This window comes from Cebus imitator, unplaced genomic scaffold, assembly GCF_001604975.1.
Source record: "Cebus imitator isolate Cc_AM_T3 unplaced genomic scaffold, Cebus_imitator-1.0 Scaffold4, whole genome shotgun sequence".
NCBI lineage: Eukaryota > Metazoa > Chordata > Mammalia > Primates > Cebidae > Cebus > Cebus imitator.
The window spans coordinates 3,183,800-3,209,924 of NW_016107319.1; the positions used below are offsets into that span (position 1 = coordinate 3,183,800).

The 26,125-nt window shown below is 49.1% G+C and overlaps 1 protein-coding gene across 2 annotated transcripts; it reads right to left on the minus strand.

Moving 5' to 3' along the window:
* Nucleotides 1-376: 376 nt before the first annotated feature.
* On the minus strand, nucleotides 377-26,125 carry METTL22 (methyltransferase like 22). Of its 2 annotated transcripts, XM_037740249.1 has the most exons (12): nucleotides 25,991-26,090; nucleotides 24,986-25,038; nucleotides 21,743-22,049; nucleotides 18,711-19,094; nucleotides 12,903-12,943; nucleotides 12,670-12,814; nucleotides 8,925-8,996; nucleotides 6,931-6,984; nucleotides 5,915-5,995; nucleotides 5,554-5,656; nucleotides 3,313-3,481; nucleotides 377-491 (listed from the first exon to the last, which is right to left on the minus strand). In XM_037740249.1, exons 3-12 carry the CDS (start codon nucleotides 21,873-21,875, stop codon nucleotides 456-458), a joined length of 1,218 nt encoding a protein of 405 aa, XP_037596177.1. In that variant the 5' UTR covers nucleotides 21,876-22,049; nucleotides 24,986-25,038; nucleotides 25,991-26,090; the 3' UTR covers nucleotides 377-455. The 2 variants fall into 2 exon arrangements, with proteins under 2 accessions (XP_037596177.1, XP_017389302.1); XM_017533813.1 differs by lacking the exon at nucleotides 24,986-25,038 and having other exon boundaries at nucleotides 25,991-26,125.

Here is a 26,125-nt window from a genome sequence, read left to right on the forward strand (position 1 = left end):
CCAACACCGGGAGGAAGTGAGGCTTTTGTGCCGAGAGGTGATGTGATGGCAACTGTGGAAATGGTAGTTAACCCATCTGTAAACAGCGGCAGAGGGCAGTACAAGAATCTACCTCACAGCCAGGGCCACAACCCCAAGTGAAGGGCAGAGATGAAATGACTGAGTTGGGTGGAAATGAGCTGAGAACCAACCTTGCTCAGCCTGACCCTGGAGCCCACATTACAAGGATGAGAAACAGATAACTAAGGGGACCCCCAGCCCACAGCAACAACCTTCTCTGGCTTCGACTGGGAGGCAGGGACACACCCTAGAAAACCATCTTGGATCGTCTAAGGTCCATGTAACCATATTTTAAAAATGACAAATCTCAAGCACGTTGCTTTGGTGAGCTTCTGATTTTAATAGAAATCTACTATAAGAACAGTCAAGATGCCGTGCCTTGTGGAGGCAATGGGTCATGTTACTGGTTCTGCAACAATCTTCCAGAGCTCCTGCAGCAAACAGAAAAGAACAGGTTCCTGACATGCACGTACAAAACCATGGCAATTTCATGAAGGAACGTGATCAGCTAAGCAGAGTAGTTGGACAACATGCCAGCCACGGAGCAGGTGAGCTAGGGCAGGAGTGGGCCGGCGGCTTCCTCCTTTCTTTGTTGCTCTGGGCTGTTGCTTGACTGCGGCAGAGAGGCTAGATGGATGAAGTTCCGGGATTAACAGAAGCGGCATCGGAGGATGTCACACAGTCAGGAGACCAGAACGGTAGTGAGTTGCCACAATCTCTCCATTTTGGGGGAGATCTTTATATACAGTTTTACTTTAGAGACGGGAACTCACACTGTTGCCCAGGCTGAAGCGCAGTGGCACGCACCATTATAGCTCGTTGCAGCCTTGAACTTCTGAACTCATGCAATCCTCACACCTCAGCATCCAGAGTAGCTGGGACCACAGGTGTGCACCACCATGCCTGGCTAATTTTTTTTTTTTTCTTTAGAGATAGGGTCTCTGTGTTGGCCAGGCTGATTTCGAACTCCTGGCCTCAAGTAATCCTCCTGCCTTCGCCTCTCAGAGTGCTGGGATCACAGATATGAGCCACCACACCCAGTCTAGAGTTTGTGCTCTTAACCAGGGATGACATGTTGCAACTTCACTCCTCAGTGTGGCCTGTAGGCCAGCATCAGCAGCAGCACCTGGGAGCTCGTCAAACTGCAGCATCAGGCCACACCAAGGCCTGAGTCAGAACTGTATTTTCACAAGACCCCAAGTGATTCTTGTGCACAGTAGTTTGAGAAGCTTTGGGGACCACAGCGTCATTATTTGTTTTTTTTTTTTTTTTTTAATTAATTTTTTTTGACAGAGTTTTTTTTTTGTTGCCCATGCTGGAGTACAACGCTGTGGTCTTGACCCACTGCAACCTCCGTCTCCCGAGTTCAAGTGATTCTCCTGCCTCACCCACCCATGTAGCTGGGATTACAGGCACTTGCCACCATGCCCAGCTCATTTTTAAAATTTTTTTTTTGTATTTTAAGTAGAGACGGGGTTTCACCATATTGGCCAGGCTGGTCTTGAATTCCTGACGGCAGGTGATCCGCCCACGTTGGCCTCCCAAACTGCTGGGATTACAGGCGTGAGCCTCCGCGCCCAGCCTTGTTGGTTTTTAACAATTCTTTCCCATGCAGGTTGCAGCTGAACAGCCAAGTCCCCTCCTTGGGCCATATGCTTTTCTGAAAACATCAGAATGTGTCAAAAAACACAAAGGAGTCCAGTGGCCTGGGCTAATTACCTAGCAGAACATCCCATGGTTTGGTGATTCTGAAATATCGCTGCCAAACCAGCACTTGTCGAGGCTCAAACAAGGCCATAAAACATGCCAATGTGGGCACACTTTCACTCTGAGAAATGAAAATCTGATGGTACTTTGAATTATAGTGGATCAAGATTAATTCCAGGCTGTACTTAGAGGAAGCTTTCAGGCCGAGTGGTTTAGACATAAAAGTAGTTTGCCCTAACGCACCACGTAAAAGCTGTGACAGCTCCATTGCTTGGTGCCAATTACATTTATGGGTTTGTCCCCAGGAGTGTTAGGAAATGGTCACCATTAGTGCTGACGTACTGCCAGCTGGGGGCTCTGTCTAGTGGGTTCTGATGTGAAGACTCATTATTAATATTCCCCTTCGTGATCTGCAACTCTGCTCCATTATGGCAAGTCTATCAGGAAGGGGGTTTGTGCAGGAATTTTAGAAAACAGCAATAGGCTGGGGCAATAGGGTTATGTGGTAGGCCCCAGAGCTTCCCAAACTACTATTCAAACACATCACCTGGTGTCCTGTCAAGATGCAGATTCGGAATCAGGTAGGTCCTGGGCTGAGGCCTGGTGCTTTTTTCCTTTATTGGAGATAGGATCTCTCTCTCTGTTGCTCAGGCCAGANTTGAAGAGATGGGATCTATGTTGCCCAGGCTGGTCTCGAACTCCTGGCCTCCGGCAACCCTCCGACCTCAGCCTCCCAGAGTCCTGGGATTATAGGTGGGAACCACCACATCTGGCCTTTTTGGGACATCTTAGGCATCATGTACTGGGGCTGCTGATTTGTAAGAAGTGTGTGTTCTTGCTCATGTGATGCTACTCTTACTGCTGCCCAGAAGCGGCAGAGCAATAAATACAAGATCCCCCTCGCACACAAAACCACACGAATTCCATGCTGCCCTTGCTCAGGACACGAGGCAGAGCACCAGGGTGGCAGCCCCTCACGACTCCCTTCCTCCCTTTTTCCTTAGAACTAGGCCTCAGTCTCTGAAGACACGGAGAAAGGGAGGCCACAGGCAAAAGGCAAACAGAAAAAAAGAAGTTAATTCTCAATCTTTGCACTCCAGTAACAGAAAAGCCTGTTCAGACCAAGAGGCTGGTATACATCCACACTGAAGATGTGACCAGCACCTACCACAGCAGGGCCCCTGCACCAAGATCTGGAACCCACCAACTTCCTCTCCACTGACTTTCTGTTCCCCAAACAACCTCTGCCTCAGTCTTGCCTCCCCTGGAGTCTGAGCTGCCTATGGGGGAAAGTGTGCTTTAAAGAATAAAGTTAAGGTTCGCCCATAGGCCCACCTCCAGACACGGTGGCTGCTAAGAACAGAATGCAGCTCCTTCAATCGGTTCCACTATAGACGGTGCCCGGCATGCAGGCTTCATTCACACCCTGCAGGACCCAGGGTGGGGCCTAAGCTTGGAGGGTTTGCTTCATCACCTCCTTTGCCCAGGAGTCACCTGCTTCACTATAAAGCAACCAACAGCCCTGCTTAGGGGGCCCAGACCTACCAGCTGCCGGATGCGCTCGTAAACCAGGAGCTGCGGGAAGGAGGCCTCTACGGGCTCCACCACGAAGTGCAGGTTGCCATCCCTGAGCTGCTCCAGTGCACGCAGGCAGGAGCGGAAGTGATCGTACGCTTCACACGTGACGTCCAAGTGTCTCAGTGTGAAGTTGAGCCTGGAAACCAGCCAGCCAACACACAAACTGCCGTCATCACCGGGAAGGGTTTTGCTGTTTCCGCCCATGTGTCTTTCCTGTCTCTCACTGATCTCATATCCCCTGGATGGACTTTTACTGAGTGCCTGTCTCATGCTGCGTGTTTGAGGACAATTCCTTCCTATAGCTGCATAATAGCCTGGGAGGTGGAAACGGCTCACCCTTTATAGATGTGGAAATTGAGGCTCACAACGCTGAAGTCATGTATCCACAATGACGTCACGGGAAAGATAAAGATAAAGCTCCTCTGAGGAGCTAGGACTGGTGTAAGAGGCAGATGGTGTAAGATTCACACTTGAGGACAGCTCTCCATGTCCTGGCTGCACCCAGCACAGAATCCAGTGCATGGAGCTGTTGTGTAATTATTTGTGAAATGAATGAATGAGAGGCGTGGCAGTGGGCGGTACAGACGACTCTGAGAGCACAGAGAACAGAGATAAAACTGCCGGACAGTTGGCGGTCTGAGAGATTTCAGAGATCGAGTGCTTTCAGAAACAGGCCTCCCAACCCTGCCACCTGCCTTTCAAAACCTCAGTCTACAAGATGACTTAACTTCAAATTCAAGCTCTTTTCCTTTTTCTTTACAAAATTTTTTATTAAGAAAAATTTCAGACATGTAAAAGGAGTAAGAACAATCTATGCTGGGCGCGATGGCTCCTGCCTGTAATCCCAGCACTGACAGAGGCTGAGGCAGGCAGATCACCTGAGGTCAGGAGTTTGAGACCAGCCTGGCCAACATGGTAAAACCCCGTCTCTACTTAAAATACAAAAATTAGCCAGGCATGGCAGCACACACCTGTAATTCCAGCTACTCGGGAGGCTGAGGCAGGAGAGTTGCTTGAACCTGGAAGGCAGAGCCTGCGGTGAGCTGAGATTGCGCCACTGCACTCCAGCCTGGGCAACAAAGTGAGACTCCGCATCCGAAAAGAAAAAAAGAACAGTCTAATGAACCCATTCCCAGCTTCAGCCACTGTCCACTTTCAGCCACTCTGCCACCTTGGCGCTTCCCGGGTCCCCCTCCCTCCACTGAATTATTAAACAGCAAATGCCAGACATCATCCCATTTCCTTTATGAAGTTGCAAATGTCAGTGTGTGTCTCAAAAAGGTGGAGACCTTTTCAACTAAAGTTTAACAATAATCCTTTTACATCAAATATTCAGTATCCAACTTTTCCCAACTGTCCGATGTTTTTCCTTTACAGTTTATAAAATCAGGATCCAAATGAGGTCTGTACATTGCTATGACTCAATGTGTGCCTCAAAGCAAGTGCTCGGTATTACTGGTATAAACAATACTGCAATAAATGTGCAAGTACATACAGTTTTGTACATAACCATGAGCATTTCCACAGGGTGAATTTCCACATGCTGAACTGCTGGGTGAAGAAGTCTCTTTAGTTTCACAGCTTTTGCTATGGATTACAAACTATCTTCAGAAAAGCTGTGGACTACTCTTAGGTATTAGAGGAAAATGTGTGTAGCTATCACAAGGTGGGCACTCAATAAACGGAACCAAACATTTTAGGATATCAAGTGGAAATGTCTTGGAGAGGCTGTTGGGTAAAGAGCTGTCTGCATCAGTAAGAGAAGGAGACCTGGGGGAGCTGAAGAGACAGACGGCACCACAAAGAGCGAGAACATTCAGGAAGAGAAGCTCTAGACAGTGTGCTGGCCAAGCGCTGAGGCTCAGTGCAGTCGGCATTCAAGTGATGGTCTATCGCTAACTAGCTGTGCCCTGGGCAAGGGCCCTGATGTTTCCCAGCCTTCCTCTCTTCATCTGTAAAGGGACAACAGTGCCTGCACACAGGGCTAGCATGCAGAGTCAGTGCGGTAACGGACACAGAGGAGGAGCACAGGCATGGCACACAGTAGGTGCTCAAAAGTAGCACTGAGTAACAGGCCTGGCACACACTAGGTGCTCAAGAAGTGGCAATGAGTAACAATCATGAGGACACTGAGAAGGACGCAATTAGGAGGTGAGAGTTCCGCTGATACATGGGATGCCAGCGCGGTCCCCATGGCGCAAAGCTCACCTCTTCTCCACCGACAGGATGGCTGTGCAGGCATTTTTCAATCTATGGGCAAGTCGGGAGAGTGTTTTAAACACAGCATCAGTCAAGTCGTCGTCGTAAAACACTGTGGGAAGCAAAAAGGCCAGCATTAGGGGAAAGCATGCAAATATTAGAGAAATCGACTTTTCAGGGAGATACACACACAGAGAAAATGCTTCTCACCGCCCAACAGCAGCAGCTCCAAGAATGAAAGCCGCACACAGACATGGTGGCATGTCCCGGAAAGTCTCTTATAAAACTGAACTCGGGGGGAGGTGAGGAGACTGTACTTGACTTCATGCTGTGACAAAGGCCATGTAAGGCGAAGGAGAAATTTTCTTACCTTCGGCTGCCAAGAGGATGGTGGTGTGATCGTACAAGTCAGAAATTTCCTCTTGTGACCAACTGAAGGGGACCTCAGGATCTGACAAAGAAGAAAAGCACATTTTGTGTCCATCGCTTTGTCTCCTGGCCACCAGCTCTCACTGGGACTGACAAAAAGTCCCTTCAGGAGAAGAAACAGGGCTGGGGGTAGCTCAGTGCGGTAGGCACCGTCAGGCAGACAGGATTCCCTGCTTCAGGCCACCGCTGCCTGGGTGCAGAATAATGGTGGAGGAGATGCCTTTTCTGCTGAGTGTCCACTCTGGCCAGTGAGCAGCAGTTGGATTTCAGCCTCACCTGCTGCCTTGGCCTGTCGCCCAGTGCAGGACCTAATCTGCCCCATCTGCCTGCTGGGTGGCCAAGGAAAACAGCTTCAGTTTCGCCCTTACAGAAAGAGCACAGTACTACTTCCGTCACAGGACTACTGGGAGAGCCGAAGGGCCTGTGATGGGCAAAGTGCTAGGCAGGTGACCGGTACTCAAGAAATGACTTTCCCCAGCTGCCATCGGACAGGGGAAAAAAAAGACATCTTTATATAAAGAAAGAGCAAGCACCCAGGTCTGAAGTACCCTGTGTAAGAAATACGGGAAATTCTCTTACCCTGGGGGCTTCCCGGAACTGCCGTTTGCTGGGAAACGGTCCGTGCCCCAGAGTCTGACAAACTCAGGTCCATGCCCCTACCCTGCTGCGTACCAGCTGTGCCCGTGGGTAGTCTGCACTCACGATTCAGGGACTATCATGCTACCATACAGAAAAACCACAAGACCTGAAGATCAAAGTGAATATGAGGTTCCCAGCATGCGGCAGGCGCGCAGAGAATGACAGCTGATGCCATCGGCCAGTGGAGAGAACCTGCCACACACTGGTGGGACGGCGGTAGCAGGTGGGGCTACAGCTCCATCAAGGCCACAGAGCCGGGACTGAGGTATTACAAAGGAATCACTAACTCATACTGAGGGACGCCAGAGGGAAACACACCTGTGCAGAGGTCGTCCTTCAGCCAGTCCAGTTCTTTGACCTTAACTACACCACCTGTAAAAACAACACAAAGAGAACCCTCCAAACTCTAAACATAATTAGGAAAAAAGACAAACTTTTACACTATATACCAAGATCCATCTATCCACCCACCCACCTTTTCTCTCATCCATCTTCCCACCCATCCATCCACCCACCCGCCCATCTTCCTGCCCTTCCATCTATCCATCTAACCATCCATCCATCCATCCATCCATCCATCTTCCTGTCTTTCCACCCATCCATCCATCCATCTTCCTGCCCTTCCATCTATCCATCTGTCCATCTTCCTGCCCATCCATCTTCCTACTCTTCCATCTATCCATCCATCCATCCATCCATCCATCGTCCATCTTCCTGCCCTTCCATCTATCCATCTATCCATCTATCCACCCATCCATCCATCCATCCATCCATCCATCCATCCGTCCGTCTGCCCGTCTTCCTGTCCTTCCATCTATTCATCCATATACCTACCCATCTTCCTTCCCTCTTTCCTTCCTTCCCATCCATCTTCCCACCCATGCACCGTCTCATGTACTCATCTTTCTAGCCTTTACCCTCTCACCCATCCACCTGCCCATCCTTGTTATCCTCCCTCCTTCCTTCTCATCCATCATCTACCCTCTGTCCCTTCCCTCCATTCATCTGTCCATCCTTCCAGCATTTTTTGAGTGCTAAGTGTCAAGGACTATGTCAGACACAGAAAAAATAAAGATTTAAGAGCCATGCTCCCCATCCTTATGGACCAGCTCCCCTAGGGAAGACTGGAGGGTTAACTGACAATGGCAAGACTGTGTGGCTGGGTGATGTCTGCAGGATGAGGCCAATGCACAGGAGGACAGAGAGGAAATCATGTCAGACAGTAGGTGTCAGGGAAGGCGTCCACCAGCATGCTCCCTCCCTCCTCCCAATCTCTGCTGACTGCCTACTGTACCCTGAGCACTCAACAAATATTGTGACAGTGGAGAGCAAACACAGATGGGGCACCTGCACCAACATGTAGTCTGGTGGGAATGGAAAACACCATCAGTCACACAAGCAGAAGTTAAAACACAATTGTGTAAGGTGTTCCTGGAGTCTGCTGGGGGCCCTGGCCTCAAATCTGGAGGTCTGGAGCCCTGAGCATGATGAGGACTTGCCGGGAGGAGGAGGGAGGGCAGAGCACTCAGGGGCAGGGAAGAGCAAAGGCAGAGGACTTGAAGGAAAGTGATCTGAAAGATGGTGAGGATGGCTGGGCGGGGGAGGCTGTAGATAGGCAGGGGTCAGATCCCCCAGAAGACGAGATGAGCATCGGGAAACCACTGAAGCGCTTGAAGCCTGTGAGGTTGCTCGGAGGAAGAAAGGCTGGACAGCCCAGTTAGGACATAACTGTCGTCACCCATCACATACACTCATTCCTGCAGGCCGTGCAGGGAGATGACCAGGCAGATGGGGGTGGGGGTCCATCCGGGCAGAGGGAGGAGCCTGTGAAGTGAGTGACCTCTGGCCGTGCTGGATGCAGGGCCTGGACAGGAGACAGGAAAAGGCAGGGAGAGCAGGCAGGGGCTGGGCCAGGGAGGTCTGGGAATTCCATGGGTGATGACGCCCTGGAAGGTTTTCAGCAGGAAGAGGAGACAGGCTTGCATCTGAGAAAGGTCACTCTGGATGTTACATGAGGACAGCTTGCCCAGGTCCAAAAAGAAGCTGGGGAAACTAGCTGGGGGGCCACTTCCAGTGTCCGGGAGAGAAAGAGCTGGAACAGGATGACGCGGTGAATGTGGGAATGAGGAGGTGACTCAAGGAGAGCCTTCGATGCTCTGAAGCTCTGTGAAGCCCAGATGATGTCTGCTCCCTTTACGCACCTGGTACAAGGGACACAGGTGGAGCCCTGCCTCCCAATGTCATGGTCTTGGGTGTCTGTCCCACCTGCCAGAGAAACCTCCCTCCCCGGCAGAAGACCCTGTGGGCCTCACCTCCAGCGGCAGCCAGGTGGCTGTTGAGGGCAATGTTTCGCTGGCACATGGCCAAGAGATCTGCACCGACATCTGGAATGACAGAGGGCAAGCCATAAAGTGCTGGCTGTTATGATGCTTTTATCTCCACGTTTTTGCCTGGAGAGAACTGTTATCAATAGCACAACTGCAGAAATTAGAGAAACGTTTCTCCTGTGTGTCTTACTGCCAAAATTAAATATGCTCACCTTAAGGCTCTTTTCATTGGCTCGTTCCCTAAATAAGAGATTCTCATCCTGATGGGGAGAGACAGCGTGCATTCTAGAGGGAAGGAGTGCGAGCTCCCAACATGGTCCCAGGGTATAAACCATGCATGCATTTTCCCTGCTTCATCCTTTTCATTTTTATAACCACACAGGAGCCAGGATCATGAATCCCACTTCATGGATTAAGTGACTTGAGCAAAGTCATATAGCTAGTAAGAGCAAGAGCTGGGATTTGAATCCAGGTTTTTCTAACTTCAAATTTAGGCTCGTTCGTGGACACCCTAGGAAAACTGACTGGACCAGTTTTCTGGTCAGAAGGATGTTTTCTTATGATTCATCAGGACACAGAGCAGATTCAAAGAGGCTGAGCCCACTCTCGAGTGTGACTCACTTTGCTGCTGCCCAGATCTCCTTCCCAGCCGCATGCTACTCTGATGAGTGGGATTTCTCATCATTTCAAGAACTGACTTATAGTACAGTGAATCCTCACTGAGGGAAGCAGTGCTTTACCAAAAATAAATTTCTAATTAGAAAAATGTGTGTGTAGGAAGTACAGGATGTCTTGTTAATGGCATTTGCTTGGTCCACTGTCGGCGTGGACTCCCCCATCAACTGTAAACTCGCTGGGACTAGAGTCTGCACCCCAGGGGTCACACAGAGCCATGTAGAGAGCAGCTCCCTGCTCGCAGAAGGGAAGGATCTACCGTCTCCTAGGTCAAGAGAATATTGATGGTGTGTGCCCGACAGCACACGATGGGCTCGGCAGTTTTTTTTTTTCTTTGATTCTTTTTTTTTGAAATGGAGTTTTGCTCTTGTTGCCAAAGCTGGAGTAGAGTGGTGGGATTTTGGCTCACTGCAACCTCCACCTTCTGGGTTCAGGCAATTCTCCTGCCTCAGCCTCCCAAGTAGCTGGGATTATAGGCGTGCACCACCATGCCTGCCCTTTTTTTTTTTTTTTTTTTTTTTTTTTAAAGTACAGATGGTATTTCACCATGTTGGCCAAGCTGGTTTCGAACTCCTGACCTCAGGTGACCCACCAGCCTCCGCTTCTCAAACTGCTGGGATTACAAGTATGAGCCACCGTGCCTGGCCAGGCTCAGCAGTTTTTAAACCTTTATGATAGTTTCTGTCAGAAGCTTCTAACACATAAAACAGGTAAGAGAGGAGCAGCTCTGGCTGAGTGGGGCAGGAGCCCCAGTGTCCTGAGTGCAGTTTCCCCAGCAACACTTGGCCAGTTCACGGGCGCTCTGCTCCATGAAACACAATCTGAAATCCCACCACCTGAAAAGGGCACTGCCCTGTGAGCCCACAGGTCCACATCGAGAGCCTCAGTCTCGTCAGCAACTGTGGATGACCTTGGGCCAGCAGTTTAACCTTAGCCTCAGTCTGCCCATTTGGACAACAGAGATAGGAACAGGCTTCCTGGCTCTGCCCAGGGTCACTGTGAAGTGACAGCCAGGCACTGATGCATCTGAAAGGACTTTTCCAACCGGAACATGGCATCTAAATGCAAACTTTCTTCCCCATGCTGCTAAATCTCTCTCAGGGATGAGTTCTTTATATCCTGCTATTAGGCACCAGGCATGAAGCAAAGCTCTTGGATGGCTTGGCGCTGAGAAGTGCTCACTGATAATTTACACGACATTGTCAAGAAGCAGCCAATAGCATGGCTGCACTGTGGATTCCTGACCAGTGGTTAATTTGGTATATTTGAAAACTGCCTCAGGGACTGGTGAGCTCTAGCTTCTTCCTTCCTATCTCAGAAACAACAGTCTGTGCCAGAAACATTCACTAGGAAGCAACGAGGTATAAACCACGTCAGCTGGTGCCTCTTTCTGTACAGCAGATATTAAAGATTTAAAATAGATGGCATGGTACAGATCACTGTACCATGGTTGTGTGCGATGTCACTATTGGGGAGCCAGAGGAAGGGGACATGGCACTTGCTGGATTACTTTAACAACTCCTCTATGAGTCTGAAATTATTTCAAAATTAAGTACTAAAAAAGAAATTAGTTGGTAATGTGTATCAAAAGCTTTAATAGTCTCACCCACTTCTAGAAACCTAGGCAACAGGTTATTAGACAATACACAAAGATGTTCACTGCAGTGTAACTAACACCACCCACTTCTACGAACCTATTTGACAGATTATTAGACAATATACAAAGATGTTCATTACAGTCTAACTGACAAACACAAATAGAAACCCTACAGGAATGGCCAAAATACTCAGCAATAGAAGGGTTACAAAAAAGATGAAATATTACCTGGTCATTAAAAGAGACACACACATACACACTTTTTTCCTTTTGAGACAGTCTTGCTCTGTTGACTGGGCTGGAGTGCAGTAGTGTAGGCTCAGCTCACTGCAACCTCCGCTTCTGGGTTCAAGCCTCCCAGCAGCTGGGATTACAGGCGCCTGCCACCACCATGCCTGACTAATTTTTGGATTTTTAGTAGGGACAGGGTTTCTCCGTGTTGGCCAGGGTGTCTCAAACTCCTGACCTCAGGTGATCTACCCGCCTCGGCCTCCCAAAGTGCTGGGATTGCAGCTATGAGCCACTGCACTCGGCCTATATAGCAACTTTTTAATGACATGAGAAAATGCTCTTAAAGTGTTCTCGCATGAGTGGGAGCTAAACAATGAGTATACATAGACATACTGAGTGGACTCACAGACACTGGGGACTCCAAAAGGTGGCAGGGTGGGAAGGGTGGGGGGTTAAAACTTCCCTGTTGGGTACAGGGTTCAGTATGTGAGTGATGAGTCCACTAAAAGCCCAGATGTCATCACTGTAATATAGCTGCACATAAGAAATCTGCACTTGTACCCGCTAAATACATAAAAATTTAAAAAAGAAAATGCTCGTAAAAAATATTTCTCAACATTTTCAGGATACAGTGTTGCTGTAGTTTAATTTTGGCTATTATTTGGAGGAGATTCTTACAACATAACTGCCCTGAGGGCAGTGCCCGGTCAACTCCATTCACTGCCAGGCCTCCTGCACCTAGAATTGTGTAGCACATAGGAGGTGCCCAATAAATTCTATATTGCTGACTCAATCTAGTGATTGTAAAATTATGACTAATTTTTATTTGCTGTTTTGAAAATCAACAAAGAACAGGCAAGGCTTCTATAACCAGGAAAAAAAATAATAAACTTGTTTTTAAAGCCTTCTAAAAGGGCGTATTCCTCCTGTTTTGGGAGATATTTGCTCTTTCTCAGGAGTGGGGAAAGAGGTACCAGTAGGGATGCAAGGTACCTCCTGAGGCTCAATGGCCTTAGAGTGGTTGGGTGATGTTGCTGCCACTGACTCAAGATTGGTGGGTCATTCTGATGTCACTGAGAAGAAATGGAGAGTGAAGAGGGCCAGGGGACCAGGATGGCAAAATCAACAGCAGCTAACAGCCAGTTTCCTGCTCTGCCTTTTCATACAGTCAATGCACACTTTGTGAAGGTGACTACTTCCCCGCAGCCTGAGATGTCACCTCGTTACCTGTACAATAAACGGTCCGTGCCATAGTGGCTGCGATGATGCTAGCAAACCCGGTGCCTGCCCCGAGCTCCAGCGCCGTGCATCCTCGGAAGAGGTCCTGTCGGAACAGGATGTAGTCCGCCAGGAGAAGGGCGCCCCGCCACACCTGGAGGGAGGAGGACAAGGAGTGACAAGCAGCATGAGGCTCTGCGGAGACCCGTCAGGGCCACAGGAAGTGGACGGGACCTACCCACCTGCTTGCCAACATCCTCCAGGGGCGTGGCCATGGTGTGCTCTGGATGAGACAGAAACCAAGAGAAATACCCACTGTGAAACGGGGATGGACAGAAAACCACAAGCCAGGGCTGTGCGGCAACCCGCCAGCATGGTCAGATGGGTGTCAGAGGCTGGAATTAGGGGGTCTAGAGAGCAGCAGAAACACAGGCTGTGCTACCAGTTGGGAGGTGACTTTCGAGCACCACTCAGAGGCCAGGAGCTGGGGCTCACACTTTTTCATGTACCTGGGTATCTCTGCCCACAGCCCAAGGCTAAGGAGGGCCTCAGGTTTTCACCCAATTTAATTACACACACATGCAGTGCACTACTTTTTCAATGGCCAAGAATTGCAAATCTATAATCATTATGTTTATTTATATACTACTAACAATCACAACTCATTCAAAAGTATTTTCTTAGAAGCATACTTAACTTCATTATTGTCTTAGAAACATAGTTAACTTCTACATTAGAAGTTAACAAACTAAGTTTAAATTTACATCCTTTTTTAAAAAGGTGAAAGAAGTATGATAAGTTAGCATAGTGAGTATTCTCAAGTGTAAAATACATTAGGATCAAATTCTGGTGGTTGGAAGAAGATAATGAAGACAAGGAATGAAGCAAAACATCTTTTGCTGTTAAATAAGAACCTGCTCATCTAAGAGCTCCCGGTGGGGGGAAAATAACTTGCTCAAGTATTTTTAAGTGAGACAGTAATGGCTATAGCCAACTGTTCTGTCTGTCACCAAACCAAGAGAGAAATGACTGTGCGGGGTCCTCTTGGGCACCTGGGCCAATGTTCTCTGAGGACTCCTCCTGGGAAAATTGGGCCAAAGATTTCAGCCCTATGTGCAGAGTTAGAATCTTATCTCTGAATAAAGTGACTAATGCATCATCCACCAGCAACTTGGCTAGATGTGACATGGTGGCTTCGAAGGCACTTTTAATAAAACATGTTTTCAGAAGGGCTTCAGGTTGCTGTGGCCTAACACGTAGTCACCTGGTTTGAAACTGGATCAGAAATATACCCGCCGAGCCATGTGACGCCAAGTTCCTTCACTGAACCAGCATTCACTAGACACATTCCGAGGCAGGCCAGCGTGCCACTGGGATTCTACTTGACTGGCTCACACGTATTTTACAGATGAAGACACTGACTGGAGCTCAGCATTACTGTTTGTAAAGTTAATAGAAACAAAAAGCACCTTCTCTACGTGAGGCATTGGGCTAAAAACTTTGTCACTTAATCCACGAAATTGCCCAATGACAGGTTGGGGTGTTGTGTTGAAGATGAGGAAAATGTGGCGGTGAAGGTCAGCAGGTTGTGTGGGTCACAGAGGGGGTGAGTGGCAGACGCGGGGTTCCAAGTCAGGTTGTCTGCAGTTTTCTGGCTCTTTTTGACAGGGTCTTGCTCTGTCACCAGGCTGGAGTGTGGTGGCATGGCCAAGGCTCACTGTAGCCTCCACCTCCCAGGTTCAAGTGATCCTGCCACCTGAGCCTCCTGAGTAGCTGGGGCTACAGGTGTGTGCCTCCAGGCCAGGCTAAATTTTTTTAGTTTAATAGTTCTTGTAGAGATAGGGTCTCAGGATGTGGCCAGGGCTGGTCACAAACCCCTGGGCTCAAGTGATCCACTGTTTTGGTCCCCCAAAGTGGAATCACAGGTGTGCGCCACTGTGCACAGCCTTTTCTGGCTCTTCAGCCCGCTTGCAGAAGGGAGATACAGAATCTGAACTAGGCCAAGGACATGGTTTAAAAAGCTTGGGGCAGAGCCTCCCAGGATGAAAGGCACAGGGACTCACTTGGCAGGCTGAAGGCTTGCGTGCTTGTGCATGGAGGGAAAGGGGTGTCTGTGGTGTACTCCGGGTCCCTGCTCATCTCCTCTTCCCCAGTCCAGCCCACGCCATCTCCTGGGTGTGGCTCATAGCCTCCTCTCCTCTCCTCTCCTCTCTTCTCCCTCCATCTTGCTGGAAAAGCTCCCTCCTCACCATCTGCTCTCTAACCCCAGTTGCCCTGAGGGCTCCTGCTGCCAGGGGACCCTTTCCATAGTGATTTCAGTCCTATGTGATTGGTCACTTCCTTCCAGGGGTCTCATGGACATAAGTTCTGCCTCACAGCTGTTCTCAAGGGGTGGCCAGCTTCCCTAAAGAGAGAATGAGGACCCTGAGGTCAGGGACCTGCATGAGAACCCAGTTTTGTCATTTCCTAGTTGGGTGACGAGTCACTTCACTTATGGAAGACAGAGCCAGTTTCCTCTTCTGCAAAATGCAGACGCAACACCATCCCTCATTTGTGAGGCTATAACTGGGTTTAACCAGACAGCGCTTCTGAGAGAGCACAGGGTTGGCAAACATCTAAACACCACTGAGATGGTCAAAGCCCCCAACACTTGCACAGGTAGAGGTCACTGAAGCCCAGAGGGGGCACATGACCAGCCCAAGGTTATAGTCTGAGAAAAAAAACATCTAATTAGATCATAATGTGTCAAGGATGATAGTGGCTCACACCTAGCATCCCAACACTTTGGGAGGCTGAGGTGGGAGAATCGCCTGAAGCCAGGAGTTGGAGACTAGCCTGGGTAACGAAGTGAGACCCATGTTTTTCTAAAGCCAAATGGAAACAAAAGAGGATTTAAAATGAAGTCATTTGGGAGTCTGACCAAAAACTGACCTAAGGCGAATGGACAGGGGAGAGAACGAGAGGCTAAGGGACGCATCAAAGGAAGAAGCAGATGCCGTGCGGCTCTCTGGGACCAGATGGAAAAAGCCAAAACGAATTCCCCAGGAAGCCGAGTGTGGCCAACCTCAAGGGCACTCTCCTTTCCTGTGTCTGATACTCTCGAGTCTGGAGTACAGACATTCTGAGGTCCACCCCACCCCTGCCCTGTTTCAGGCTCTCACTAGTGTTTGAATGGGGAAATATGCTTCGTCATGACTCAGCATAATCAGAGATCACAACAAATGCCCAGTATGTCTGCCCTGGGCCAGGAATGGTCTAGGTGGCTGAGTAGGGATGAGGGAGGATTCACAGTCTAGGGTTAGAGAGGCCTAGGTGACTTAGGGACCTCCCTATCCAGGGCCATCTTGTGGCTCCCACTCCTGTGAAAAGTCAGTTTATATGTAAATAATTCCAAAGCTATCTTAAGAACATAAAAGGCCAGGACGGGGAACTAAACCCATGAGAAACTCTAGGGCTAGCAATGGGAGAAGAAAGTGTTAGAATCTCACCTGTCCTTATCAGATTCTAGAATTATGCCTTATCTCATTTGCAAATTGTGTCTCTAGACCTACAGGAACCCAGACTCTTCCTCAGCCAGTCTCCATTCTCCCAGCTTGGGCCAGTCCCCAAGACTGAGGCTCACATTTATGGAACACTGAATCTGTGCTAGGCACTATGCTAAGAGCTTTGTATGTGCCCTCCCTCTTAATTCCTCACAACTGGAGGAGATTGTACCCACTGTACAGACAAAGAAACTGAGCTGAGAGGCTAAGCGACTTGCCCAATTCTCCAGCAGGAAGGCACGGGATTCAGAATCTGACAGCCTGAGTTCTAGCCCTGCCTCTCTCAAGTTCTCTAAAGGGGTCTGTTTATCTCTACAAAGAGGAAATTGAACATAATTTACTTTGAATCCTGGGTGTGTGGATTCCTAGCAGATTCCTGGATAAACTTTTTAAGGTTTTGTCAAACCCTTGGAATAGTTAAGAAAATACATATTTTTCTTTTTCCTTAGAAAAATCAGTTTCTGTAATGGGTCTCTAACTTGAAATAAATGGGATGGTTTATGGGTCAGAGGAAAAGGGTGGTGAGGAGAGCGACATGCTTACCATCCACTCTGCACCAGGCCCCCCTCCTCACACTCACCGGGCACTAAAACCCAGGGAGAGTAGTTCCCCTGACCCTATACGGTTCTGAGTGAATAAGACACTTGTCTCTGGTCACGGCTTGCGAAGGTGGAGCTGGGCTCAAAATCCAGCCCTGCAGGATTAGATCAAGTTTTGGGGATGAAAGTGCTCTAGTCGGTTTGAAATAATGATGAGTTACCACCTAGGTTCACGCATTAGCTACCTTTCCACTCTCCTCCCTTAGGACAGGTGGGGAGCAAATGAGAGCTGAAAAAGTGAACTTCCAGGTATACAGACAAGGGGCCTCATGGTGACGTCAGTGGAACAGGGCAGGTGGAGAAGCTGGTCACAGGCCAGCTCCTTCCAGAGGGACTTTATTCTTAGCTCATAGGATGGTAGATACCCGAAACATTCAACGTACACACACTAGAGAAAACATTCACTGTGGAGTAACTGACAGGGTTGCTCCCGCGCTCGGGGAGGCTAATACAGTGAGGGCTCAGAGGGAAATGAGGCATCATCAGCCCCCCTGAGAAACAACAGGACTTCCCAAGCCTCTGTTGAATGCTCTGTTCCCATGATATGGAATGAGAACATGGGCTGTGGCATCAGACAGACCTGGGTACGAGTCTCAGCTCTGTCCCTGACTAGCTGTGTGACCTCAGGCAAGTTCCTCAACCTCGCTGAGCCTCAGTCTGTTCCTCTGTGAAATGTATACTCATCCCTTCCTGCAGAGGCCATGAGGGCAGAGGTCACCCATGGGAAACACTGAGCAGGGTTCTGGTGTGAGTTCCATGTTGCCCTCTCTGGGATAGTCTAGAAGAGAGGCTGCCTGGTAGCACTGTATAGTCGCTCACTAACTGTTTGCTGAGCAGGTAGATACTGAGCTGCTGTTTTGTCTGTTTTTCAGAGTGACCCACTGACCCCCATTCTCTGACCACGGCCAGTGCTGGGGGAGGCCTTTCCCCAGGAACTCAGACACTACCAGGGACCCCGGATCTCAATGAACAGCCCCAAATCACAGCTCTGCTCCCTACACGAGCAGCGCCAGGGGAGGCAAGAGCCCTGGTGTGCACACTGACTGCATGGATTGGAACCCCACTCACCACCACCAAGCTGCATGGCACTAGGCCCGTCACTTCCTCATCCGAGCACCCCTTAGAAAGGGCTGTGCAGACTATGCAATGCGATACTGGTGAAGATATCCACAACACAGCAGGTGCCTAACCAGCACCGAGTACTTCCTGGCCCGGCTCCCTATAGCTCCCAGTTTCTAGAGTGCCAGGTCCCTAGATTTCAAATCCTAGAGTCAGCAAACCCCTCTCCTCTGCCCCCATACCTGGGTGGCAGTTCCTCTTTGATCCCACCTCTGGGTATCTGTCCAAACCTCTCTCCTGTCCCCGTTCCTGCCACTTAATCACTTCCCGTCTTACCTGGCTTCTAGCTCCCAGTTCCCAGTCCATCCGACTGGCCCACACCCCATTCACTGTGACCGACACCCCTCTCCCTGTGCCACACTGCAGCACCAGAACCTCCCATGGCACCCTGCTGGCATCCCAGCCAGGCCAAGCCTACCCTACACCCCTGACACGCTGAGTTAGAGCAGAGCACACATGTGGGAGGCAGCAGGAGGGAGGCTTCCTGGAGGAGTGTGGCTGAGCTGGGAACTGTAAGGCAACGGGAACATGTTAAGGGAGCAGAGGCTGGAGGCAGGCACTCTAGGAAAGGAGGCAGAGCACAGACAAGAAAGCACACAGGAGGGTGAGGCTGTGGTGTGAGCTGGGCAGGAGCGACCGGGGTGGTGGAGAGCGTCCCCAGTCTCACCTGAGCTGGTTCTGACAACTTGTGCTGCCTGGGCCTGCAGTGTCCACGCTCAGACCACACTGAGCCCTGAGCAGCGATACTGTGGAGTTGCCTTAAGGACACGTGAGCCAGACCTCTATTTACCTATTCTGATGATATCGTGGGGGCTGCCTTGTGCTTCCTCTCCCACGATGTCGTCGTCTTCTTCCTGCGCTAGAATCATGGGATGTACCTTGTCTCTCAGAGGCCCTGCTGGGCTGGAATCAGAGGCAGCTCGTGGTCTCCTCACCACGTCCAAATCCCCATCCTCGTCCAGTTGAGCTTCAGCCACTTCCTGGCCAGTGGTGTCAGCCCCGGCCTGGAGGGAGAAACCCTCGTTACCGTGGCCACTTCCTGGCGGGGACCCTGTGCCACTCGTTTCAGCAGAAGGAGGCTCCTTTGTGTGAATATCTCTGTGATCGCCACCCTTGGCCCCTGAGTCTGTCCAAGAGTCTTGGCTCCAGAGAAGCTTGAATTGGGAGAGGAAAACTGAAAGGCAAGACAAAAAGCAAAATGAGAATTACAAGGTGTTTTCTTTTTTCTTCCTCTTCTGTTTTGAGAACATCTGATTACCAACATGGAAGATTTTAAAGGCCAGGTAGAGATATATTAATGACAGCAGAAAAGGCCCAGATGATTCAGCTGCGACCACCATCAACAGCAGCCATCATTTCATAAGAATCTATGAGGCACTTGGTTCACATCATCTCATTCAATCTGTGAAGACAACTGCTGTGAAGACAGTGTTATCAGCGTCATCTTACAGACCCACAAACTGAAGCTTAGAGAAACGAGCTGATCAAGGCAACACAACTTTCAGGACTGAGCTCAGGGGCCTCTCCTCTAACCTCCCACAGCATCCTGGGCTTATGCCAGTGTTTGCATCTGTCCAATCATCCATCCACCCATCCACATCCATCCACTCATCCATTGATCACTGAACACTGACTGCGTGCCAAGTACCATGCTAGGTGCTGGGGGTACAAAGCAGAATCTGATTATGTTAGGGGCTTACATTTTAGGAGTGAAGTTGGAGAACAAACATTAAACAAGATCATTACACCACACTGTGTTAACTGCCAGGAATACAGGAAAACTGCATTCTGTGTGACAAAGATATGGCAACCATGTAAGGCAGGGGTAAGCAAACTGTTCCTGTAACAGATTAGATGAAAAACTTTGTGGCTGGGCACGATGGCTCACACCCATAATTCCAGCATTTTGGGAAGCCAAGACAGGTGGATTTCTTGAGCCCAGGAATTTGAGACCAGCCTGGGCGACATGGTGAAAACCCCTTCTCTACAAAAAAATTATCCGGGTGTGGTAGCATGTGCCTATAGTCCCAGCTGCTCAGGAGGCTGAGGTGGGAGCATCACCCGAACCTGGGGACGTTGAGGCTGTAGTGAGTCAAGACTACACCACTGCACTCCAGCTCGGGTGACAGAATAAGACCCTGTCTCATAAAATATACCCAGTTTTAAGCTTTGCGGGCCCTGTGATCTTTGTTGTGACTCTTCAACTCTGCCGTTATAGCACAAAAGCAGCTATAAAAACACGGAAATGAATGGGCATGGCTGTGGCGTCATAAAACTTTATAAAAATAGCTGTAGGCCAGATTTGGCCCACAGGCTGTAGTTTACAGACCTCTGGTATAATGTACCATCCAAATTAGGGCAGGAGGGCAATGGGAATGATTAATCATCAGACCATAACAAGCTAATACAGGGTAACTGGAGCTAGGGAGGGTGGCCAGGGAGGGGCTGTCTGTGCAGATGATACTTGAGGAGCCAGGGAGGGGAGGAAAGTAGGTGCTTCCTCCCTGACCTTGTATCTTATGATTGCTTCCCTCTTCTCCCTGTGTTTGAGGGATAGAAAAAAGCTGAGTGGCCAAGAAGAGCAAGGGAGAATGACATAAGGGTAAGCACACAGGCAGAGGCTTGTCCGGCTGGCCTCACAGACCAAGTTGAGGAACTTGGATGTTATTGTGAGAGCAATGGAAAGCCACTAGAGGTCTAACTCAGGACGTGCTGTGACTTGATCTGCATTTTCAAAAGATGCCCTTAGCCGCTGCAGAGCTAAGTGGGGAGGGTGTGCTGCAGTGAACTCAGTGGGAGAAGAGAGGCAGCCAGGCCAGGAACGGAGGTGGCTGGACTAGGGTAAAGGGAGTGGGGATAAAGAGTAGATGACAGGGCCAGATGCCGTGGCTCACGCCTGTAATCCCAGCACTTTGAGAGGCTGGGGTGGGTGGATTACCTGAGGTCAAAAGTTCAAGACCAGCCTGACCAACATGATGGAACCCTGTCTCTACTAAAAACACAAAAATTAGCTGGGTGTGGTGGCTGATGCCTGTAATCCCAGCTCCTCAGGAGGCTGAGCCAGAAGAGTCGCTTGAACCCAGGAGGCAAAGGTTGCAGTGAGCCGAGATTGGGCCACTGCACTCCAGCCTGGGTGACAGAGTGAGATTCTGTCTCCAAAAAAAAAAAAAAAGCAGAGAACAGATGGAGCCCCAGCAGTCTGTCTCCCCACTGAACCCTGGGCTTGCTCAGGGAAAAGCTTGGCTCATTCATGTCTGCATTCCCAGCATCAAGTCCTAGGCTAGGCACACAGTAGGTGCTCAGGAAAGCACAGGAATTTGCTTAACGAAAGTGGGGTGGGCAGCAGTTCGCCTGTAATCCCAGGGACTCAAGAGGCTAAGGTGGGAGGCTTGCTTCAGGCCTGGAGTTTACAACCAGCCTGGTCAACACAGTAAGACTCCATCTCTACTAAATAAAAACCAGCCAGGTGTGGTGATGCGAGACTGTAGTCTCAGCTACTCTGGAGTCAGGGGAAGGAGGATCGCTTGAGTCCAGGAGTTTGAGGCTGCAGTGAGCCATGACTGTGCCACTGCACTCCAGACTGGGTGACGAGTGAGACTCTGTCTTTAAAAAAAAGCAAACAAAACAAAAGCAGAACAAACCCACACATACAAAAATTGCAGAGTACAAGGTTTTTAAAAAAATAATAAAGGAAAAAGCACTTCAGAAGCAGTCTGAGGATAACAGTTACATAATCCAGTCTTCCTGATATTTTCCCCAAAAAAGATGGGTATGAGAAAACCGAAAACAGGATCTGCAGGGCACCTGGGCCCAGGACCTTACCTGGCTGCCCCACGCTGTTCAGCCGCACCATGAGGTGTCTATGATTTGGGGTGTAGAGGTGGACGTCTGACAGCACAGTATCACTTCTAAAGGTGACTTCGTCCATGGCTGCAGCAGGAGCCAGCTGCACCATGGCCCAGGCTCCACCTTAGTCCTGGGACAGGAGCCCCTCCGAGGCGAGAGCAGGCTCTCAGTATGGCAGGTCCCAGAGGAAACAGTGCAGACAGGTCCAAGCTGGTAGACAGTCAGTAGCTCTGCATCACCCTGGGAGGAGGTCTCAGAGACTTGGCCAGGGAAGAGAATCCAGCTAGAATTGAATTGCGTTGTTTAATATATTCACTTTCATAGTAACCTTTTATTTATAGCAAGAGATATAAATTTCCATTTGTAGGGATAAACTTTCTCTTTTTTAAAAACAAATTTCAAACAGTAAGAATATAGGGGAATATCATAACCATATAAATACTGCTTAGATTCAACGATCGTCAGCATTTTGCCACATGTGCCTGCCCTCTCTGGTTTCTTCTCGAGCTAAGAGTACATTGCAGACATCATGACATTTTGCCCCTAAATTCTTCACTGTCTGTCCCCTAAGAGCATTTCCCTATATAACCATAAGACCATTAGCAAATGTAAGATAATTAATAATTCCCGAATAGCATTTAAAGTCAATTTCCTCAAAGTCCTTGAGGTTATTCCCCTCAAAGCAGTATCCAATAACAATTTACGTTTTACATTTAGTCATTAAGGCCCTTTACTCTTTCTTTTTAATTCTAGAAGCTGTTATAAACTGCTCCTGTATCATTTGTTGTTATAAAGCTTTCCTATTTTAAACGTTTTAACAATTTCTTTGGATGGGTGAGGTGGCTCACGCCTGTAATCCCAGCACTTTGGGAGGCCGAGGCGGGCAGATCACGAGGTTAGGAGATCAAGACCATCCTGGCTAACATGGTGAAACCTTGTCTCTATCAAAAATACAAAAGATTAGCCAGGTGTGGTGGCATGCGCCTGTAGTCCCAGCTACTCGGGAGGCTGCGGCAGGAGAATCGCTTGAACCCGGGAGGCAGAGGTTGCAGTGAGCCAAGATTGCACCACTACACTCTAGCCTGGGTGACACAGTGAGACTTCACCTCAAAAAAAAAAAAAAAAAAAAAAAAAAATTCTTTTTAGAGACAGGATCTTGCTCTGTTGCCTAGGTTGTAGTGCAGTGGTGGTACAGGCATGGCTCACTACAGCCTCAAAATCCTGGGCTCATGAGAGCCTCCTGCCTCAACCTCCCTAGTAGTTAGGACTACAACTATACCACCATGCTTGGCATTAAAAATTTCTTTTTGTAGAGGTGAGGGTCTCACTATGTTTCCCAGGCTGGTCTCAAATTCCTGGGCTCAAGCGATCCTCCCACCTCAGCTTCCCAAAGTGCTGGGATTATAGACATGAGCCACCATGCCTGGCCTAAAGCTTTGCTACTGAATTTAAAAAGGTGAGTGGAATTAGCCAGGCGTGGTGGTGCACACTTGTACTCCCAGTTACTTTGGGAGCTGAGGTGGGAGGATTGCTCGAGCCCTAAAGGCGGAGGTTGCAGTGAGCTGAGAATGCCCCACTGCACTCTGCATTCCAGCCTGGGTGACAAAGCAAGACCCCATCTAAAAAAAAAAAAAAAAAAAAAAAAAATTGAACAAAAAAAAGGTGAATGGATATAAAGGAAAAGTAATTAAGGGGATCACTAAACAGATGACATGCAGATATGGAAAAATTATGCAGGTGATATAGTAATAACTAAAACTTGGAAAACCATGGCTGAGGCAAAGTGGTCAAAAACAGGGAGTATCTCCCTCCAACCAAATGTTTTCCCTCATTGAAAAGCATCAACAAATAGCAGTATTCTGATGGGCTTTGAAGCTGGACAGCCCACATGGGGATCCCTGGTCTCTCGCCTTCTAGCTATGTAATCTCAGGAAAATCACATCACTTTTCTGCATCTGTTTCTTCAGCCACACTCTCATGCAGTGGTACTACTGGGTGGGAGAGTCCTTGGTCTATAATAGGTGTTAATAAAACACCAGCAAACTTCTTGTCCTGGGGTTGGTTTCAGGTATTTGACCCAAACCTGCCCATAACCCCTGACTGCCTGCAGGAACTGTTCCTACCGGGGTAGGTATATCCCCTAGGCATGATCTTGCAGGGTCTCCATTTCTTCAACTGCAAAACGAGGTCATCATGACTCAGGCTGTCCCAATGATCCCAGTACACGGCTGGAGTTCCTACATTTAAGTGTTTGCCATGGGGCAGCAAAAGTTGTTCCAACACAAAAAGTTTTAGGAGAAAGATGATTCCTAATGCTGGCTTTCCTACTCAACATTATAAAGCCATCAAAATGCAAGTGGGTTGTAAAGAAAGTCTGTGAAGCTGGCAAATAAATGCAGAATTTCATGGTGTCATCGAAAGTGGAGAAATGCTCAACCTTCAGGCAAACACTCTTCATCAATGGGACTGGCAAAACCACACCAGATTCTGGAAGAGAAAATACAGCTTATACCTACCACTCATTTCAAAGGCAGATCAAGCTTTCTCAGGACTTAGAGATGTCCTGGGGGAAAACTGGGGACTTTCACACATAGTTTTGGGGGAAAAAAAGATCCTCTCTAACATTGCTGTGAAAATCAAAGCAAACCAAAGGATGCCATTTTTTTTTTTCCTATAGTGCATTTTCTTTCTTTCTATTTTTTTTTTTTTTTACAGTCTCACTCTGTTGCCCAGGCTAGAGTGCAGTAGCGCCATCTCGGCCCATTCCAACCTCTGCCTCCTGGGCTCAAGCGATCCTACCTCAGTGTCCTGAGTATTGAGACTGCAAGCACACGCCACCCTGCCCAGGTAATTTTGTATTGTTAGTAGAGACAGGATTTTGCTATGTTGGCCAGACTAGTTTCAAACTCCTGATCTCAAGGTGATCCACCCACTTTGGCTTCAAAAAGTACTGAGATTACAGGTGTTAACCACTGTGCGTGGCCTACAGTGCAATCTTGTTGGAAAACTTATATCCCAGAAAAATCAGTGTTCTTTGCTTTTTCCAAAAGTAAGCATAATATTACACACCAAATTTTCTTAACTATAGACAAAAAGAAAACTCAAATTCTTAATCCCTAGTTGAATTTTCCATTTTTAAATTCAATCCAACCAGGCTTCCCAAGAAATGTATGCTGCAGGTAAGTCCCAGGTGAAGGAGATTCCCTTTAAGGGACTTACCGCAGAATCAGCTATCTGGGAATAAGGAGGCTCTCTTGAACCTATCTCAGGGCCTGTATGAGAAGTAAATGAGACAATGATCACTTTTAGGGCTCACGACATCTAGTAAACGTTTAATAAGCAACGATGGTAATTATAGCAATATAATAATTATTAAAGTGAATGCTGGGAAGGAAAAAAAAAGGTAACAGTTTCTCTAGTCAGGAAGCCTCCCTCCGGGAATGCAGGGTATGTATGGGTTTCGGGCTCCTCTCTTCACCGGGCAGAGCTGAGAAAGGAGACCCAGGTTGCGGATGGGGACCCGCCCCGCCACCCTCCATAGGGCTGCAGGCTCATCCCCGCAGCAGGAGCTAACGTGTTCTTGGCTCTTCTAAGGCTGTGGGGGCTAGACTGAGACGCTGCCAGCCCTCCCTTCCTATAGGTCCCCAGTCAGTTATCCCAAATAAGCAGTTTGCTGGGATCACTATGTTAAAATAACTTCCCTCCTCCTCTTTCTGCTAAGTGCAACTCACTCAACAATCTGGAATTTGGCACGACCCCATGACGATTTAGGGCCAAAAGCAGGGTAACGGAGGGCAGGGTGTGAAGGCCTGGGGTCGAGGTGGTAATGAGGGGGCCCGGCCACGGCGCGCAGAGTCGTAATGAGGGGCTCCGGGACGTCCCCCGTGGGGCTTCTCGTCCTCATTCCCTTGTCGCCTTCCTAACGCCACCCTTGTGGGTTAACTACTGCCCTCTCAAAAGGCAGTCACAGGTCAGACATTGCCCTCCCTTCTTAATTCGGAACCGAAGGAGAGCTGCCTGGACCCAGGACGGGGAAACCCAGGTGAGGACATGGACTTCTTTCCCCAACACCTGTGCTTAGAAGGGGAAACAGAGGCCAACAGTGGGGTCGGGCCTTAGGGATCTGGGCCTCAGATCCGTGGGAGCTCGGGTTTCAAAGTCAGGCTCGGCGCCCAGGGGTTCCCTGCACCCTACCCTATCCCGCTGCCTCTTCCAGGTACTTACCAGCGCAGGGCCCAGCCTGGAGTCCCACCCGACCACCCTCTCGGCCGGAACTAGGCGGCCGCCATAACAGGGGGTCTGCGCAGGCGCGGCCCCGCCCCCGCGTGCGTCCATCCTACCGCAGCGCACCGTGGCTCC